The sequence below is a fragment of the Aquila chrysaetos genome, chromosome 3 (genome assembly GCF_900496995.4).
Source record: "Aquila chrysaetos chrysaetos chromosome 3, bAquChr1.4, whole genome shotgun sequence".
NCBI classification, from domain to species: domain Eukaryota; kingdom Metazoa; phylum Chordata; class Aves; order Accipitriformes; family Accipitridae; genus Aquila; species Aquila chrysaetos.
The window spans coordinates 29,466,634-29,485,572 of record NC_044006.1 but is presented as its reverse complement, the minus strand read 5'-3'; the positions used below and the strand labels follow the sequence as shown (position 1 = coordinate 29,485,572).

General features: G+C 39.0%; 1 protein-coding gene across 2 annotated transcripts in view; it reads left to right on the top strand.

Moving 5' to 3' along the window:
• Positions 1-18,703, top strand: part of SUGCT (succinyl-CoA:glutarate-CoA transferase) — a 339,554-nt gene extending 320,851 nt beyond the window's left edge. For both annotated transcript variants that reach the window (XM_041122640.1, XM_030009379.2), the window contains one exon: positions 18,366-18,703. In XM_041122640.1, the coding sequence (XP_040978574.1) occupies positions 18,366-18,529 (164 nt within the window). In that variant the 3' untranslated portion in view covers positions 18,530-18,703. The remainder of the gene's footprint in view (positions 1-18,365) is intronic.
• Positions 18,704-18,939: the final 236 nt, after the last annotated feature.

Here is an 18,939-nt window from a genome sequence, read left to right as displayed (position 1 = left end):
CCTAGGTCTTCACAATACCCTAAGAGTTAAGTCAGCAAATACCGTTATCACTGTATTACAGCTGAGGAGTCTGGGTCATTTAAGCACAAGCTGAAATGGTTTGCTGGACCACAACCACGTAAAGTTTACATAAAGTAACTACTTTCTGTAAAGCTATATAGCAAGTTAGTGAAAGTGCTAGAATTTTATGGCTCTGTGTCCAATGGTTGTTCCCCATCAGATTTGTACTGGGAATGTCAAAGATGTCATTTCATAAGGGTCAGGCTTTTTTAGAAGGAAGCAACCCAAAACCATGTTCCTCCTTTTGTTAATAACATCCTCCATGTGGACAGTAAGCATCTGAAAACCTCAGTGTCTTAATAATGGAAGTGACTTTTTTTAGAAGGAAGCAACCCAAAACCATGTTCCTCCTTTTATTAATAACATCCTCCATGTGGATAGTAAGCATCTGAAAACCTCAGTGTCTTAATAATGGAAGTGACTATATGTGTGCTGTGTAAGTATGTATATCTTGTAACCATCGCATGGTATGAGTGCAAGTCCTTATGTGTCTATATAATATCAGTACATCTGTATGTTTAAATAGGATGCTTATCCACATGTAATCAGTTGAAATGGAAATCTAGATGTTCTAGTATGGAATTTATTTCTTCTCCAAACTCTGAGTTTATACCACTAATGAATGTGAAATACTCACAGTTATGCTGGAAGTGTAAGACTAAGAACTGATACTGAATTCATCCCATCAGAAACACTGTTTTTTACAAGTACTTATTCTTATACACAATGTGTTACAATTCTGTAGGGTTTTTCTTCCCTTTTTTCCCCCTCTTTTAAGAATTCTAAAGAGCACGTTACTATATCACAGACAGTATTTGATTTGCACTTAAGGGAAATATCACACCTTGTAGTTCAGTCTTCTAATAATCCTCAGACCTCCTCTTTTTCTATCACTTAATTTAAAATTTCCGAATCTTGGAAAGAGGCTGATTTCAATGTATTCCCATTCCTATGCTACAGTGCTGTAGTGCAGTCAAAGAATTTTTCCACGTGATCATAGTACTATTATTACTATTGATTTTGACAAATCTGGTTCAGGATTCACATGTGGATGAACATAAGCAGTTCTTCTAAAAGCTTAATAGCATTTTCTTTCCTTTTTTTCCCATATTCACATTTGCTCTCTCCTTTCCCCCTTCTTTTTCCTTTCTTTCTTAAGAGCTTTCCTCTAACTATAGTTTCTCCCTGAAAGGTTATTGTTAACTTGGTACTAGCTTGTAATGAAAATAGCACATTATTTGTGTATCTTCATTGTGATTTTTATTCAGAAATAACAAAAGAAAGAACTTTAAATGATCAGTGGTTTACTTTCCCTAGGTTATCAGTTTGTGGCCTCTTAGAAAGGGACCTTATTTCTGAAAGCTCAGAAAATCTTAAAGATAGCCCAGATTCACCAAAACACGTTGGTTCCTAAATCCCTTTTACAATCCTTTACATTGATTTTACACTAAGCTTAAAGGATTAAATATTTGTTGAATCTGATCCTAAATCTTTTATTTGAAAGCAGCTCTATTTATGGTTTTTTAATTAAATATGGTGGATAGCAAGAGTCAAAGCTTAATTTAAAAACTGGGAACTGAATCCTATTAAAAACTGTTCAAGTTGTAAAATATACTTCAGTATGAATGGGAATAAAGAAATCATCCACTGCTTTAATTAAAACTAATGAGAACTAATGTGATTTTCTTTCTGTCTTTCTCACTCTAAAAACATCCAATGTGAGCAGCTTCTGTGAAACTTGTGGGTTTGCTTGTACACAGATGTAAGGATTATTTGCGTGCTGTCATTTGCCATAGATTTCAACAGCAGTTTCCACATGTCACGGAAAGCATACCATATAAAGCAGACGTGTGTTCTCCATGTATGCTGTGTCTATAAACCAAGTAGGACATAATTATTTTAACAGAAACTGGACTGACATTATATAGCATTTTCAAAAGGATTCAGAAGGCTTTGCAAAAGAGGACAGCTACAGCACAAAAATACTAATTAAGATGAACTTTTCAAAGTTGATAAGTGATTTGGGTTTTGATTTTGGTTATGCAGCTGAAGATGCATTAAAGACTGAACTTCAGAGAGTGCATTTTCTTTAAATTAGGACTACCACAAGCAGCTCAGATCCAAAAGTAAAAGCATCCTGAGTTCCTACTCAGTCATTTGTTAAAACTGTGGCCTTATTTCTCTCTAGTCACATTAAGAGTCAAAGCTGGTTGGGAGTAGAGGTGGAGGGGAAGCATATGCTCACCTGGATTAGCCTGTCATAGTGCTGTACTTAAGAAGCTGAGTATCTAGACTTTTTCCACTCCTGTTGGTTGACCTAGGAGAATGAATAAAGATGCCATAGTCATGTCTTTCCTCCAAGTCACCCAAAAAACCAGCATTTGGACTTCTCTGATGAGAAAGGCTGTTTCTCATATCCAATACAGAAGTGTGTGGTACCCTAAGATTGCTGTTGCATGTACATAAATGACATAGTTCCACTGAAAGTTCTAAATAATGTAAAAGTAAACAAGTCCACCCTATTTGATTTCTTTATCTGAATCTGTTTTTAGTTTCGTTTGTGGTTGGCCTCTAAGATGACTGGATAACCCAGACACAGAAATTACAGATATTCGCTCTATGTATTAAATTGGCATTACATCTTTCAGCATGAATTCAGGTTCTGCTAGGACTTCTAGGAGTCATTAGTGCTTTGCTGAATTTTTGCACACCTGCTTAAAATATGTTGGTTGAAGTGCATGCTGCAAAGTGGAGTTACTTGGCTTATCATTAAGGATAAATCCCAGCTGCAGAGATCTAACAAATCCAGAGGAAGAATTCAGCAAATATGTTCTATTTAGTCAGAAGCGCTTGCTAATCTTTCTCTCTGTCTCAAGCATTGCTTTCACTGTACAATGTGCAACTGGTCAGCTTATGTAAGAAATAGATGAGGGAGTACACTGATTAATGAAGGAACTGGAAAAATGTGAATAGTGAAGAATATCAAGCATTTAGAGTATTCAATATTTCAGGTCAGTAGAAGGTTTTGGAGAAGGAGTGGGAGAAGGATTGAGGGAGAACAGGGCTTAGGGTTCAATGGAAAGTGCCGTGGGGAGTTGTGGGCTTTGGGAACAAGAAAGAGCATTGAAGGTTGATGAGTAATTGAGCTACAGGGATATATTATCTCATGGTGTATTAAGTTCCTTGTGGTGATTATCCTCAGGATGTTAGGGTAGGCGTTGGTTAATGGGAGACTAGGGAGAGGGATTTGGGAAGAACAGGGGAGTATGCATAAGAGGAGGGTGGGATACTGGAGCTAGATGGTGAATTGTTAGAGGCCGGGAAAGTATCGTGGGGAAATATTGGATATTCCTGCTGTATTCTCATACTCCTCCAAGAGCATCTACTTTTGACGATTGTCAGAGAGCGGTCTAGTGTACTGAGCCACTGTGGGTGTTTTTTGTGCTTTTATGTTAGCTTTTATAGTCTCTGTGAAAGGGTGAAGGTTTGCCCATGTGTGGTTAATTGGCAAAGGACAGCAAAGAGTAGTGCCAAACAGAGAAATATGGAAATAGCTTAGTTGGAAAGGTAGACCTCACTGTGGTAACAGGAGATTGGTTAGGCCACCTTAGGATAAGGGCAGAGAGGAGTTAGAAGGTGGTGGGAGCACAAGCTCAGGAATCCTGAGCTTCTGCTCTAGAATCCTTAATCCCATGCTCTGGAAGAGTTGTGTTTTCCCAAACAGATCTGTTTTTCTGAACTCCTGCGCATAAAAACCACCTATTGCCCCAGCCCACTGCATGTCTCGCCCTGCTCCATTCACCCCCTTCACCCAGCTAACTTTGCTGTTAGGTTTACTAATGCTTTCTGACATGGGGATTTGGTTCAAATATTGCCAAATATAGTGGAGAGCTCCTGATTGGGTGGCACTGCCTGTGATGTCTCATGGTTGCACTGCAACCACAACCATAAAAATTAGATTAAAACAACAAGCAACTTCATCTAATAATCTAGCTTTTCTTGAAAAGTGTGGTTATCTCCAGCATTTTCAGTACATTTTAACAATATAGGAAATTTAGTATTTTGTTAGCAAGATGGCTTTTGACTAGAGAGCCCTAAGAAGATGAGATGTAAGCAGAATAATTTCTGAAAGATTTCCTCCACATTTGTGTCTGGCAGTCTGGTATCTACCTCCTCTATTGACCTATGGGAAGAAAAGATACTGGGGGCCAGCTGTTTTTTGCAGCTTGCCAATGAGGTCTGTGTCACATCAATAATGTCAGTCATACACCTCACTGAATAATAAATAATGTGCACATCCACAGAAATGAGAGATATTATAGCAAAATGTTATATACAAAGAGGTACTTTAGATTTTAGAAGTTTCAAATCTCAGTGTGGTTGTAAAATTAAAGCAATCCAAAGACACTCACCAAAATTATAGTTCGTTTTTCAGCTCAAAGTTTGTGTGCTACTTATTTGGAGAAGGTGCAGAATTCATTACATTCAGCATGATTGTCTCTGCCTTCAAAGAGGAACTAAACCAGGCTAAGCAGTACTGAAGCCACTAAAATCTCAATAATGCTTTTTGATAGCTAGTTATTATTTAATTTTAATTGAGTTATATTGCACAGACATAGTTCAATAAAGAACCTAAATATCTCAGTCAAGATCAGGGCTGTGATGTTCAAGGATCTGCAGATAGAAACCAACATGTGTTTTCTACCACATTATGGGAAACAGTTTCCACCCAAGAGTTAGCTAAGAGTTTAATCCTGCAATTAGTATGCTCTCTGCCCAGAAACTATCACTTGCAGCACAGCAAGACAGATGGATTTCGGATTAGAAAGAAATCTCTCCCACAACAGAGTAATGCACAATTTATCAGATATAACTTGGGACAGTGGCTCATACTCCTCTGAAGCAGCTCTGGGAGACAGGATATCAGAAAATTATTATTTTTATTTCATTCCAATACAAAGTGGGGCCCGTTGTGTCAGACACTGTATAAACAAATAGTCAGAGATGACTCCAGTCCCTAACATTTTATAATCTAAATAGGCAAGGCTAACACAACTGTACAGGAAATATAAGGATATGGCAAGGGAACGTGATTTGCCTGTGATCACAGTGTTGATTGGTGATAGAGCAAGAAGCCAAATAAACCATTTGGATTCCCAACTCTGCAGTCTGTACTGTGGTTGACCTTACTATTAGATGATTATTAGTTTCTTCTGATGAGTTTCTTATATTTTCATAATTTTCTTTCATATTCAGTGTTACTGGTTTGTCAAAATTGCTATACAGAGAATAAGCCCCAGGAGGAGCAGGAAGCTGGTTACGCTACTTACATGAAAAAGAACAAAGGAGTAATAGATCTATAATCAAGGTAGATTTAAACATTTGTATGTCGTAGCAAGCAGTTCTTCTTCTTTTATATATATATATTTTTTATATATATATATATATATATATATATATAAAGTGTACCATCAAAGATTACTTTAAGCAAAAATAGCAGCTGGCTTTGAAATTAATGAGTATAATCTGTAACAGGTACATATATAAAGCATGAAGTAATTCCTGGCATTCTTCAGTTGATACAGTATCTGAAAGTTGGGGAGAAAACATTACAATCCAGGAAAGCTACACAAAGTATTTTATTTTATGATTTTTTTCCCTGCAAGTGGATGAACAAGCATTACAAACATGCCCTACACCTGTAAGATCTAGTTATATGGCAGGTAACCAGGGAATATTCTGTGTTTTAAAATGAAATCTGCACATTGAATCAGGCAGAGAACAGCTGGCTTAGAAATCAGCCTGAGAATCAGAATAATCTATGAAAGGTATTTGTGTTAGCATTAAACATTTTTGCATGCTGTCAGTGCAGAGAATAGCCTCTGAGCTTTGTGGATTAAGGAAGTGACTGGTATGACTTTATGGAATTGGGTTGCCTTGTTAAGGTGGAAAACTCAATTAAAATTTAGTTATGAGAAAGCTATGTGAGCCCTTGTGATTTACTGCTGCGCAATGTGGATTCATATTTTAAAAGGCAGAGTTTTCAGTCAAAGTCCTGTCAAGTTATTAGGGAATAAGGCTATGGTCATTTCTGCAGCATGTCATTCCTTTTTGAGCAAGAGTTATATACCAATATGCATGTCTATCTGATAAGCAATAGAAAGGCAAATGAAGATAAAAAGAAACTATTCTTTAATAGCCAAATACAAATACACTTGGAAGACTAACTAAAGCACAAACTAGGGAGGTGCAATCCTGGATATAAGAAAGAACTGATGATTAGTCTTTGTTAAACTGTCTGTACTGTGTTTGGGAGCAATCTACCAGCACCATGGCAGAGCAGGCATTCACTTACTACAGCATCTCTAGTTCTAACGTTAGGATGTAAATCCCATTTTTTCCACAAACTGGAGTTGACACAGCTACTTTTAATCCATGCTTTTAGATATGTCATTGGAAACTGAGAGTGGATGCTTTTCCCTTGGATTTTGCTTGCATTTATGCCTGTACAAAATAATTTACATTAACTCAAAATAGGAAATTATAAGAGAAAATTAACTAAAATCAGATTAACCAAAAAGCTAAAATTAAATGGAAACAAAACCTGTTAGTATGGAACAAAAGTGCCCACACACAGACTTGCTCCAAAATAACTAATTGTATGAAGTAAAACCAACTGTTATTTTAGTTCCAGTTTTTTTGTGCAGAGAAGCCCTAGGACCTCTGGCAATTAAAATGTAATTGTTCTTGTGATGCAAATATTTACAACCACTCTAAGGCCCTTTTAAATTGCCAGTGCAGTGTAAAATAGACACAGCGCTGCTGAAAATGAGGCCAGAGATAGCGAGGCCAGAGGCAGCAAGGCCCTTCATATTTTATAAGGATTTTTAGGAGACAGCACTTGCCAATCGTATGAGGTAAAAGAAAGGAGAGGAGAGGTCGAAGGGTTTGCAGTGAAAAAGCAGATTGTGGAAAGCAGAAGAAATACAGTAAATGAAAACCCACAAGTACAAATGGCAAAGGATCAAAGGTGAGGGGCTGTGTAGGAGGGAGGTGCTACTGATGCTCCCAGACATTCAGGGATGGAAAAATTCCATTAAAACTAAGCACCTGCTGCTTAAGATTAGGACTTCAAAATTACAAACCATGTCAGTAAAAGCATTTTGCTTTGCAGTTTAAAGGGGAGCTAAAGGAAACAGCCAAAGTATTAGGAGGTGGAAAAAGAGAGAATTGGGAAATATTTTAATGAAACTGATCTGCGCACATTTAAGATGGGATATTGCTTAGGCATGGCTGGTTTCAATCTGATTTTAATTTTTCTTCACCAGCTTTTCAGCTGTCTTCTTGAGCAAAAAGAGACTTTTTAGTTTAGTTTAGTAAGGGGATAGGCAACCGAGCTTTGGATGGCTTCCTAACCTTGTGCCTCATTCCTCTTCATGGGTGTGTCTGACTTAAATTTCTGTTTCTTAATCCTACTCTAATCTTTGTGGGCGAGGAGAGATGATTTCTGACTCTTTTGCCCATTGTAGGGTAGAACGCAACACTGAAATCCCTTCTGACGGAGTAAAGGCTGGCAAATGTTAGAAACCACAAGAACTTAGATACAGAACCAGCCTATACTTAACTGACATACACACGCTCTCATCGGCATGCCCGCACAACCGAAAACCAAACTGAAGGCTGCTTGGTTTGAAACGGCTGTTTCTCCTGCCCCATACTGCTTTGATATTTTCAAGTCGATGAGCTGAGTATCACATGTCAGGGATTGGCAGCAGACAATGGAAAGCCAAAAAGCTGATCCCAGTCCTTCACACTGAGATAGAATTGATCAAATTGTCACTTATAAATCGGTGGAAAAAAGCAGCCTAATCTGCAGCGTGCCCTCTCTCTAGTCCCACTCCCAGACTCCAATTTAAGCACTGTTTCCCTTTAAAGAATTTAAGATTAACCTGATGATTGCTTTTAAATAGAAAATAGGAAAAAAGAAGTGGGTAAAAGGAGTTATATGTCTAGAATTTTACTTTCCTCTGCTCAATGAAGGGATACTCGCTCTTCTTGTCTACTTTGAATACCAGATGTCTCTGCATAGTCAAATTGAGACATCCTGAAAGAGAAAGATTTTCAGATGTCCTCAGCTTTTTTCTGGAAACTGGGCCCCTTTAAAGATGTCTCAAGTATGACACTCAAAAACAGAGTCATCCCAGATTGCACAGTGCTTTTTGAAACTCAGCCAGCATTTTTAGTAGCCTATGCCTCAAGGAGTCTGGGCACCTTACCCAAAAAGAGCTAAAAATGTAATTTGCAGTTCTTCAAGTAATCCAAAACAAAGTATCAAATCCCTTCCCATCTTCCTTTGCCAGGGAAAGTCCCTGTGCACTGGAACTGGCCTCATTCTGCTGCACAAGGGACAGCAGAAGTAAATGGAGGGTGGAGTGGGAGAGCTTTTGGAAGAATGATCAGGCTGTGCGTAGTGCTCAGCCCTACTTAATCACAGATGCCTTGCTTGAGAATAGAGTTCCAAATATTTCCATGGTGCTCAAACATAGAGTTACCTGGCTGTCATCTGTGCTGCAGAATTTCAACCACCAGAATTTCCTTGGCTGTGCTGCAGCTGATGGCTTTTTCCATTATTTTAATACTCACTCAGCAGATACTTACTTGGTGTGGGTCACTAACTAGGCAAGAAAGTATTGACCGACTGTTGAATTTTCCAAATGTGAAGGTTAATATGCCTGTGTATTGTGGCCACAGAGGAACAGTCTAAAGACGTGTAGAATAAATGTGCATGGCAATATGCACACAGCACATGGCAGACACATGATTTGACATCTAGCTACATGTCTGATCTTTGCCCCTTTATAACAATACACCCCTTCTGAGACTAAATCCTTTGGCCAAAACCAGGGATCGTCGAGGAAAAATTAGTCAATGTAAAAGTCTTAAGAAGTGATTGAAAATAGTTCTGCTACAGGTGGACTGAAGAAGGCTTTCATTTCTCAGTTTCTTTTTCTTAACAGGCTAAGATGGATGTCGTAAGATATTAATCATCCTAAATAAATGAATAAATCATCTGTACTAATATACAGATGGGTTGTAGAGAGGTTAGGGAACTAAAGCAAAGCAATGTGATAGACTGCTTCTGTCATGAACGATTTGCCACCCAGCTCACTTTCTATTCTGGCTACCAACTATTGCTGCCAAAGGAGCTGTTACAGTGGGGTTTAATAGCATCAAACAGGAATGCCAGGTAGACCTGTGGAACAGACACCTCTGGTTTTGAAAAGAGACTTAGAGAAGCGTGATTGGAGCCATCACAGATAATTATCTTAACATGAATTCCCATTACAAGGCATGCTGAAAAGCGCTGGTCCGCTCTTTAGAGGTATAAAAAGGGGACATAGAAAAATGCTTTTTCTTCTGTGCAATAATCTGTGCCCTGTTCTGATGTCCATGCTTACAGAAGGGTACAGCAATAATGAGACAAAGACTTCGGGACGGGCCACAGAAAAATGCTCCCTAGGGGCTGGAAGATCAGACTTGTGAACCTTGTCAGGGTGTTTGGGAGTGATAAACGCATTTTCAGAAGTGGCTTAGGAGAATGTTTTGGATATTCTTTCAAATTTGTGTTAAAAAAAGGCCCAAAGGTTTTTAATTTTTAGTTATTTTTACCAGTTGTTTGGAAAAAGCTTAAAGCCTCCTACGCTGAAAAAAGTGCCGCTTTAGCGAGTAAGAGATTAGAGAGAATATTATACCCAGCCTTAGGTTCAGGCTGTGTATGTTCTTCAGCATGCATTGTCTTGCATCCCTGAATTAAGAGACTAGAATCAACTTCAGGTATCCGGGCTTCAGCTGGTTGCCTAAAGAGTAAGGAAGAGCTCATCTGCAAGGAAGAGCTCATCTGCTCCCACTCTGATGATGCACAGCTGGCCAAGAGGATTACTTTTGGGGTCTCTGAAGAGCCAAAGAATCTAACTTATAGCTGGAGACGGGACACAGGAAAGGACAAATTGGTGTACTGAGGAGATACAGACACTTTTGGGTTGGCTGGTGTATCTTATTCCAACATGCAGGGTCACACTAACCACAAGGCATGGGACTTGGCAATAGTTTTCACCAGGCTCAGTAGGAGGGCCCCGAGGAGCTTCTTGCCTTCCTGCACAGCTGGGGGCATGATTCAGCTTCCAGGATCATGTGAGTGTGTTGCAACTAGGCAATTCTCTGTCCTTACAAGAGGCTCATTTCAGGTAGCATTTTGATTTTTCTTGTTCCATACTCGGAGCACACTTCTCACTAATTACTCTCCTTAAGATAGAGTAATTAAGACCTTTGGATTTACAGGAAAGATGTCTACATGAAACAGTATATGGCTAAGTATCAGAGGAGGTTCAGGTAGGCCATCTTAACCCCAGCCCTGTTGTGTGGAAACAGTTTTGGTTATGGACATTTCAGAAACTCATATGTTTTGTGCCCAGAAATAACCATTATGCTCATATAGTCTGACCTCCTGTGTGGCAAAAACCTTTCAGCCTCACCCCGTAATTTCTGCATTAGGTACACATCCTGTGGTTAACCCGCATCCTGTGGTGGGATTATATATCGAGTTTTGTATTGATTAGATTATGACCTGAGACAAATTACATTTTTAGCTTGGGTTTTCAGTAGTTTGGCTTGCCTCTGTAGGTTTTTCCTTTTAGAGTTTTGCAGGGCTTCTCCCAGTTAGTCGTCTTTGCCATCTAGTTCTTCAGCTCCTTCCTTCAAGAGCGATTTATGTTGAACTAAAAGTCTCTGACTTCCTTGCCTTGGGCTTGCACAGCATGAATACACCTTCCACAATACTGTAGAAAAGATGCCTAGAACAAGTTTTTCCATGAACACTGGAACTAAATATTGTTTTCCTTCAGACTTGCAGCCTTTATAAACCCTGTATGTAATCCTTATGATAACCTGAACTTTTCTCATATCCTTTATGCCTTGTCTCCCCTGTGAAGGACAGTATGTGCTAGGTGACCCTTGCAGAGCTGTGTCTGTACTTACTGGTGAGCCATTTGCAGCCAAACGGAATATATAACAGCTGAGTTCTTTGGTTTTTTTAATGTCATCAGGGCAGTAATTTGGGTGTCTGTCCTTCAGCAGTTGCCAATTTTCACAACACTGGTAAAAACTTAATTTTCCTTGGGATTTCTACACTTTTGTCAAGATTGACAGGTTCAGAAGTTACTGTGTGTGGTGGGGACAAGGCAGACAAACAGATGATTAGAAAGACAGCACAGAGACATAAACTTGTTTCCTTAGGAAATGGAGCTACAGATTATTACCCAGGGAATTTACGGTTCTTTAAAATTGCTACCTCTGGGTATTCTTACTAGTCATTTTCCTTCCTGTCTTTCTTTGAATCTTCTCTTAAGGTCTTTTGGGGTTTCGGGAAGGAGTGGGACCATGTGAGTCTGCACAAAAAGTTAGGCCAAATTTTCAGCATTGTGAGGTGGTACATGTGGGAAGCAGTAGACACCACCTTACTGCAACTTTCTTAAAGCTATTTGGTGCCAAGAGTCCTCTTGCAAAATTGCATTATTCAAATGATGTAATTATGCAGGATTACTCTCAAATATGCAACCAGAGTGACTGATAAATGATTTCCTTTACTCCAGCAGTCATGCAAGATTAATTAGGTACAGTTAGTATGGTGACACTTTGAAAATGTAAAGCTTTATATAAATGTTGAGTGGTATTTACACTGATTATATACAGGATGTTGGTTGATAGGAAATACATAAGATGTTTTTTAATGCATTTCTATATGTGCAGCTTCAGGTAAGAAAGTACTTTTATAAATGTACTTTGCAAAGGGTTTAAGAATTATGTAATGCATGCTTTGAATGCCTAAGTGTGAGTTTAAAAGTTGCCTGATTTTTAGACACCCATCTGTGGCTATCACACATAAGCTACATTTATGTTCTGTCTGTCAACTTCCCTCACAATGCGTCAGTTTTTACATTCTCAACTCTTGTGACGTTGGATGGTCCTCATGGCTCTCCCGTGGCAGTCAGCATTGGCCAGATGAGAAGAGGTAAGCAGGTGGCTTGTAGATATTTCTAGTATTGATACTATTTACTGCCCTACTGATTTTACTGTTTACTACTACTATATACTATTTTATTTACATCTGTGTTTGTATGACACCTAGAACAAAGTATACTTTTTTTAATTATCGTTTGGAAAAGTTTGTCCATCCTCTATGTTCTCAGTTACTCATTCCTACTCATCCTGCCAAAGTTTTCCACACTCTCAGCTGTGCTGGATGCCAAGTGAACACTTTGTGTGGCAGTGCTGTAAGTGGGGAAGGAAATGGAAGCTGCAGTGAGGGAAGGAGGAGCAAGTTTTTGAATATTATCTCCTTAATTGCTTTTTTTCAAATCTATTACAGATTGTTCATGAAAGGTAAATCACCAGCTCTAATGTAATGCAAAAGGAAAGGATCTTTCCCAGCAATTAGATTCCTGAAAAGTCCCCTGAGCTCTGAAACTTTCAAATCTGTGGCAAGAAATAGAAAAAATGTGGGATTTCCCCAATTAAGATGGAGCAGATTATTTGTTCTGGAGATTTCCTTGAAGCCTGTGTGCAGTACTCATACTAGCAGGACTTTTTAATGAGCTTTTTTCTCTGCGTGTACTTTTCTACTTTGTGTTTCATCAAGGGGAAGAAGCCTGGTATAAAGGCAGTGTAGCCAAGCTGAGCTGTACTGTGTGCTTGGGCACCCCATCTTCTCAGCTGTGAATAACAGATTGATGGAAGTCACGTCTGGGACCAAATGGAAGAGACCAGACACTCAAAATGAAGTGTCCCTGGTCTACTCCTGGTAACATATCCCTGTACACATCACTTCTAATGCCCAAATATCCTTCATGGCAGCCATGAAGCCCTTCTTGCTGACTTATTCTGTATTGTTTTCCTTTTCATTGCCTTAAAAGTCACTGCTTGTTTCCTGTTGTTCCTCCTTTAGGCCAGTTTCATAACCAGCCAATTGCATGCTCCACACACTTGACCTGTAGCGTATATGGGATCTGGGTGCGAATGTATTGGCTCTGGTCCATCGCTGTTGACTGCTGATATTTCATTGGAATTGCAAAACTGTTATGTAGCAACACCATGTTATTGGAAGAGGCACAAGTGTTTGGTTTGTTTTCATGCGATTCCTACATGTATATAAGCTACACTGAGAGCTAGGGTAGAGCTAACTAACAAGTAGTGTTGGGTTTCTCATTGCTCTTTTTTGTGAATGTAGATGATATGTATACACATACATTAGCTCAAACTTCCCCTTTCTTTTCCTTGTCCCACTTGAATAATAACAAATAATCATGAATTTTCCCTGAGCTTGGCTGTCCCCAGGTCTGAATCCCTCTACATAGTTTGAGAGTTAGATTGCTTCAATATGCTCCAACCTGTGCTGTAGAAAAAGTGTTATCTGGTGACTGCTGCACAATGCTGCAGGACTGCTATTTGTCAGGACAAAGCAAAGATTATTACCTTTATCCACTTTTTAGCACCTTTAATATTATTCAAATTCAACTTTAATTTCTGCTACTTTTAGAGTAAAACTGACTTTGCTTCTGCAGCCCCAAATCTCAGCAATGCCCAGTGACACATTGCAAAGACTGCCGCATGTTTCACCTTTTTAAAGTGAATGTTCAAAGGCATTTCATTCTTGCAGGGCCCTTCCTGTGGGCCTGTTTCAGAGGTTTTATCTCATTTTTGTCTTTTGCTTTAATGTGTTTAGTACGTCTTGACCTAATAGCTCAGTTTGATGCCTAGCAATGCTATAGTAGATAGGCACCAAAGAAATAGAATTTATTATGACAATGTTGAGTTCAAGTACAGGGGAAGTCTTCAAGATGTCTTGGTACAGTTGTCATTGTGGTTGTTACTGATACAAATTTTGATTTATTGCTGCACTATTAGCTCTTGTACATTATGTGGTGTGCACAGCATGTATTTTAGTAATGTGCCAAAGTCAAAATTATAATAATAATAGAAGAAGATTAGCCTAGAATTTAAATGTGGTGAAAGAGCTCTTTGGTTTACTGGCAATGATAATCAAAGCAAAAAGAGAAACAGGCTTTTTTTAATTGAACAGGACAAAGGTAAATCACAGCTAGCACTCATTCCTTCATTGCTTTTTTCAGGTGATCATATGTGTCCCTTTAACTCCATGGCTGAATTGAGTATAGGGTCCTGCTTACAGCCAGAATGCACAGGTGACTGCTGTCTTACCTCCTCCAACTAGTAACCCTGCTTCTACCCCAGCAAAGGCCTGTTTTCATCTGCAAGGCTCTCTGTAACTCACCCACATGCAAATGTTTCTGACCTTAATTAAAGCAGTTCACCTCTCTCTGCCTCAGGGGATGGTTTCCTCATAAGGGAGTTGTGTTTAATTAGCATTTGCATAGCATTCTGCTGGTTGCTCTCCGGGAGCGTTGTTCGGTAGGAGCGTGGGATTGCTGAAGCCTGACTGGCAAGCTTTGCACCCTCCTAATTGACACAGAAGCCAAGTAGAAGTTACACAAGGAAAGAACAGAGAATCGTTAATGATGGATCATTAGCAAGTAGCTCCTTTGAATGAATGTAGATAACTTTATAACTCTATCAAAGTGAAAAGTAGCGTGATGAATTATGCATCAAACAATAAAAGCTCAAGGAAGACACTGGTTTTATAATTGCTGTGCAATTTTCTAGCATGCTCTAGTTTGTAAGATTAATTTCTTTGGGAAGTGTGAAGCATTCTATGCCTGTTGTACACTTAATGTCAATTTTGTTTTTCTCTCATTAGAGGTTTTATTCTGTGCCTTTTGATATCACTGCAAAAACTCCCAGGGTTTGAGATACGCAATTTTTATACTAGCAAAAATTTGCACAAGCAGGTGAAAAGTGTATAGCTACTAAACTAGTTCCTTTGAGAGTTTGCTGATTTTTTGGTATAAAGAGTTCTCAGATACACACACCTGAAATAAGATTGCTTTATATTTATATATTATTATATTTTTTAATACAAATTGCCTAATAGTTTTGTGGCTACGTTGAATTTCTAGACTCATAAATCTCTAAGGGGCATTTTTGCTCTGAAATTATCTTCAGAAGCATTTCAGTTGGCATGGATAGATCATTTCTGTGGCTTGCACTAGTGCCAGTTCAGCCCTCAGTCAGTCCTAGGAAGAGGAATCAATATATGTGAGCTGTTTCTTAGCTTTCATGAATATTAGTGGGTGAAAGGGACTGTGGGAGATCATCTAATCCATCAGCAAGTCCCAGTAGAATCAGCTATGCTAGAATAATTCTTGTTCCTGAAGACCTGATTGGTAAGAACTCTGCAGCCTCCTCGCATGGCCTGTTTAAGCATTTTGCTACCCCTACCATTATAAAAGTTTATTTTCTAGTACCTAACTTCACTTTCCTTTGTTGCAATTTAAATCAATTATTTCTCATTCATCATGAATGAAAGGACATGAAAAAGGATTTACTTCCTCCTTGCAGAAAGGTCACATGGATTTTTGCGGGGTTTGGCGTTTTTGTGGTGGTGGTTATTTTTTACATTTTTTGAAGACAATTTTGAAGGCCTTTTTCCCTGGCCTTTCTCTTTAGGTCCACGATCCCGCTTGGTTCAGTCTGTTATCTTTTCTCTGATCATTTTGGTTGCTGTCCTGTAGAACCTCTTCAGGTGTTCCAGATGGCTGTGCAGTGGGGGCCCCACACCAGACACTGCTCCAGCTGTGACCTGCCAGCTCTAACTAAAGCAAAAAGATTATTTCATGTGTCCTGCGGACTTCTCTCTTGTTTGTACATCCCTGTATGATGCTTTTCTTTTTCGCAACAGCATGATGTTGACTCATCTTCACTTTGTGATCTAGAATAACCCTTAGCTATTCCTACCTTGCTATTTGTCCCCTGGCCTGTATTTCTATAATTAAATGTAATTCCTTCCCTTTGACATTATTAACTTTCATCCTGTTTTATCAGACCATTTCTCCAGTGTAGCCAGGTCGTTGTGAAATCTGCTTCACAGTCAGTTTTAGCTTGAAGTCCTCAGAAACCTGAACAGGTATGATCTGAGTTCCGTCAGCCAACCCACTAAAAATATACTGATTAGTGCTTCATCCTGAACAGATTCCTCTGGAGCTCACTTGAAACGTTCTTCTGTTTTAGAAGATCCCAGGTAGTAATTCTCTGAATATGATTTCCCTCTCAGTATTGTACCTGGCTTCAGATTTACCTAGGTCATGTTTCTTTAGTGAGTTTATGGAAAATAGCAGAGAATTTTCTTCCTGAAAGTCAAACCTTGATCTGGAATCCTAGTGGTTGGAGGATCATCTCACCTGACTTCAGATGTCTGGGTGGTAGACGTCTGCATCTAAGGTACTTGTCTACCCTCTCCTTTATGGAGAAACATAGGTGATCACAATTCATCTGGCCAGGTTTAGTCATTTACCAGTGTCTTAGAAGAACTACACTGTAAGTTTGTCTTTTCATCTGCAGTGATTCCAAAGGGAGTCTAAGCAACTAAACATCTATATCTATGCTATTGGCATCTAAAGTTAGATGGGATGTATCTCACCTCCAGCCCTTCTCCTGGTAGAAAGACAAGAGATCGAGCGTATGCTATTTGTTCTTAATAGATACATGCTGGCTGTTACTCATCTCCTCAGTACTTTCATTGTGATTATTTGTTCCAGTATTTAATGCAACTTGAAGTTAAATGGTTTGGTCTGCAATTTCCCAATTCTACCTCCTCTCCTTTTTAAAAAGAGGAACCGTACCTGCCCTCTTCCAGGAGCATACTCATCAGGAATGTACAAAATCAGCTTGAAAAAAACCTCTTTTTCTAAGCATCCTTTATCTTATTTTGCCCTGCTTGGAGGTGGATACCTTTACCGTATTAACCATTTGATTACAGTTGATGAGGACTGTTGAAAAAATGGCATTTTGGCATGCTGCATGACCTTTGTCAGCATCTCTCCTTAAATAAGTAGTAACTTCAAGTAGTGAACTTCCCTACTCCTGCCCTTATAGGATGACTTCTTGCTGTGATTCACTTCCCTTGCTGGATGTTATTCTGTGTCTTCAGAAATACGTCAAAGACTGTTCCACCTATTAAAACGCTCTATATATTTCTTTGCATTTCTAAGCAAAGCTGTAGTGTCATAGGCAAAGACATAACTATGTATAACTTTTTCTGTAAATTCTTTTTGATGATATAATAAAGACCATAACTATGAATAGAGGAATCCTTCTGCCAATTGTCCAAAGCATCAAAGGTTGTTGAATTTTGTATTAAAGAAAAGGTTTCAACAGACAATTTGGGAAATTACTGTCCACTATTTCTCTATAAAACAGTTAGTCTTTCTATGCATACGCTGAGTGCATACCTCAGTTTTGATCCCAGAGTAAATTTGTAGCTCATTCTGTCTTCTGAAACTGGTAGTAATAGTACAGCTACCTGTCTGCAGGGAACTACACTGAAACCTCTGTTCAGTTCACTACAGAGGATTGCTAAAAAGTGAGACCTGACTTCCTGCAATAGACATTAAAGTCTTCGTATCATTGCCAGCTTCCCTAAGTGACATTCACCTTTGAAATTATTCTTGCCAGAGTAAATAAACCATTGTTGATTTTCTTACGGCTGCTGCTACCTATATTTTTAGTAGAAAATGTAAACCAAGCTGGGGATTATCATTGCTGTGTGTGATGTCAGTCTTACATCACTGCAGGATAATGGAGCACACTGCAGAGGTACTTGAGCTGTTGGTAACTGGAGATGGTGCTTCCCATCATCCGGTGCGCTGCTCTGACATTGGTAACAGTGTGTTAACATGACATTTCATTGCGCTCTTATGCTTGTGCTGCCTCCTGTTGTAGACAGTGTGGGGATTTCTGCACCACATCCTGTTGTGTGGACTGGGCATTGCCTGTGTTGTTCCGGTAGCAGAGAGTGGTAGACCTGTGATGTCATATGTATGACTCAGAGCACCCCGATATACATACCACTGGGAACAATAGGAAGACTTTTAATATTGGGCGAATATTCAGCAATTCTGCATTTGGGGTGAACTACTTAAAACTGCCTTATTCGTACATTATTGTGAACTGGGATTTTTTTTAGTCTGTAATTCCAGAATATAACATTTCTGCTATAAGGACTGTGGTAAGACTGCTGTGAAAATGAGATACTTCCTTTAAACTAACATAGACACTTCAATATAAATATGGGTAGTAACTTTTGAAAATAATTTCCCTCCTATCTGCTTTTTTTACAGGACCAGGTGTCAGATACAGTGAATTTGCTGTGTCACATCCGAAACCACCTCCGCTTGTTGGACAGCATACAGTGGAGATACTGAAGGGCATGCTGGGGTATGAGGATGATGCCATAGAAGAACTGCTCCGCACTGGTGCTGTGGCTCAGCATGAGGTCAGATAAGGAACATTAGCTACATTCCTTCACACTGAGTTCACATTACTTTGTCCTCTCTTTGCTCCCTTCAGCTCCCCTAATGGGACTCAAAGAGAAGACATAATTTAATTCCTAATTTTCTTCCATGTGTGTTTGTATGATTTTAACACTGATGTATCAAATAAACAATCTCATACTGTCTGAGTGAAAGATTTTCTTGGGGGGGGAGGGTGGTAAATGTAATTATACAGTCCTGTGTGGCTACTCATTTTCTGTACTTCATATGGGAAATGGAGTTCTTATCATAATTACAGTAATTGCCTAAATGTTTGTCCCCAGAAAGACATAATGTTAGTGAAAAGAAGCAGAACCTTAAAAATCTGTACACTAGACTCTCCACTTGCAGAAAGCTGCCCTGTACAATTATTTTAGTAGAA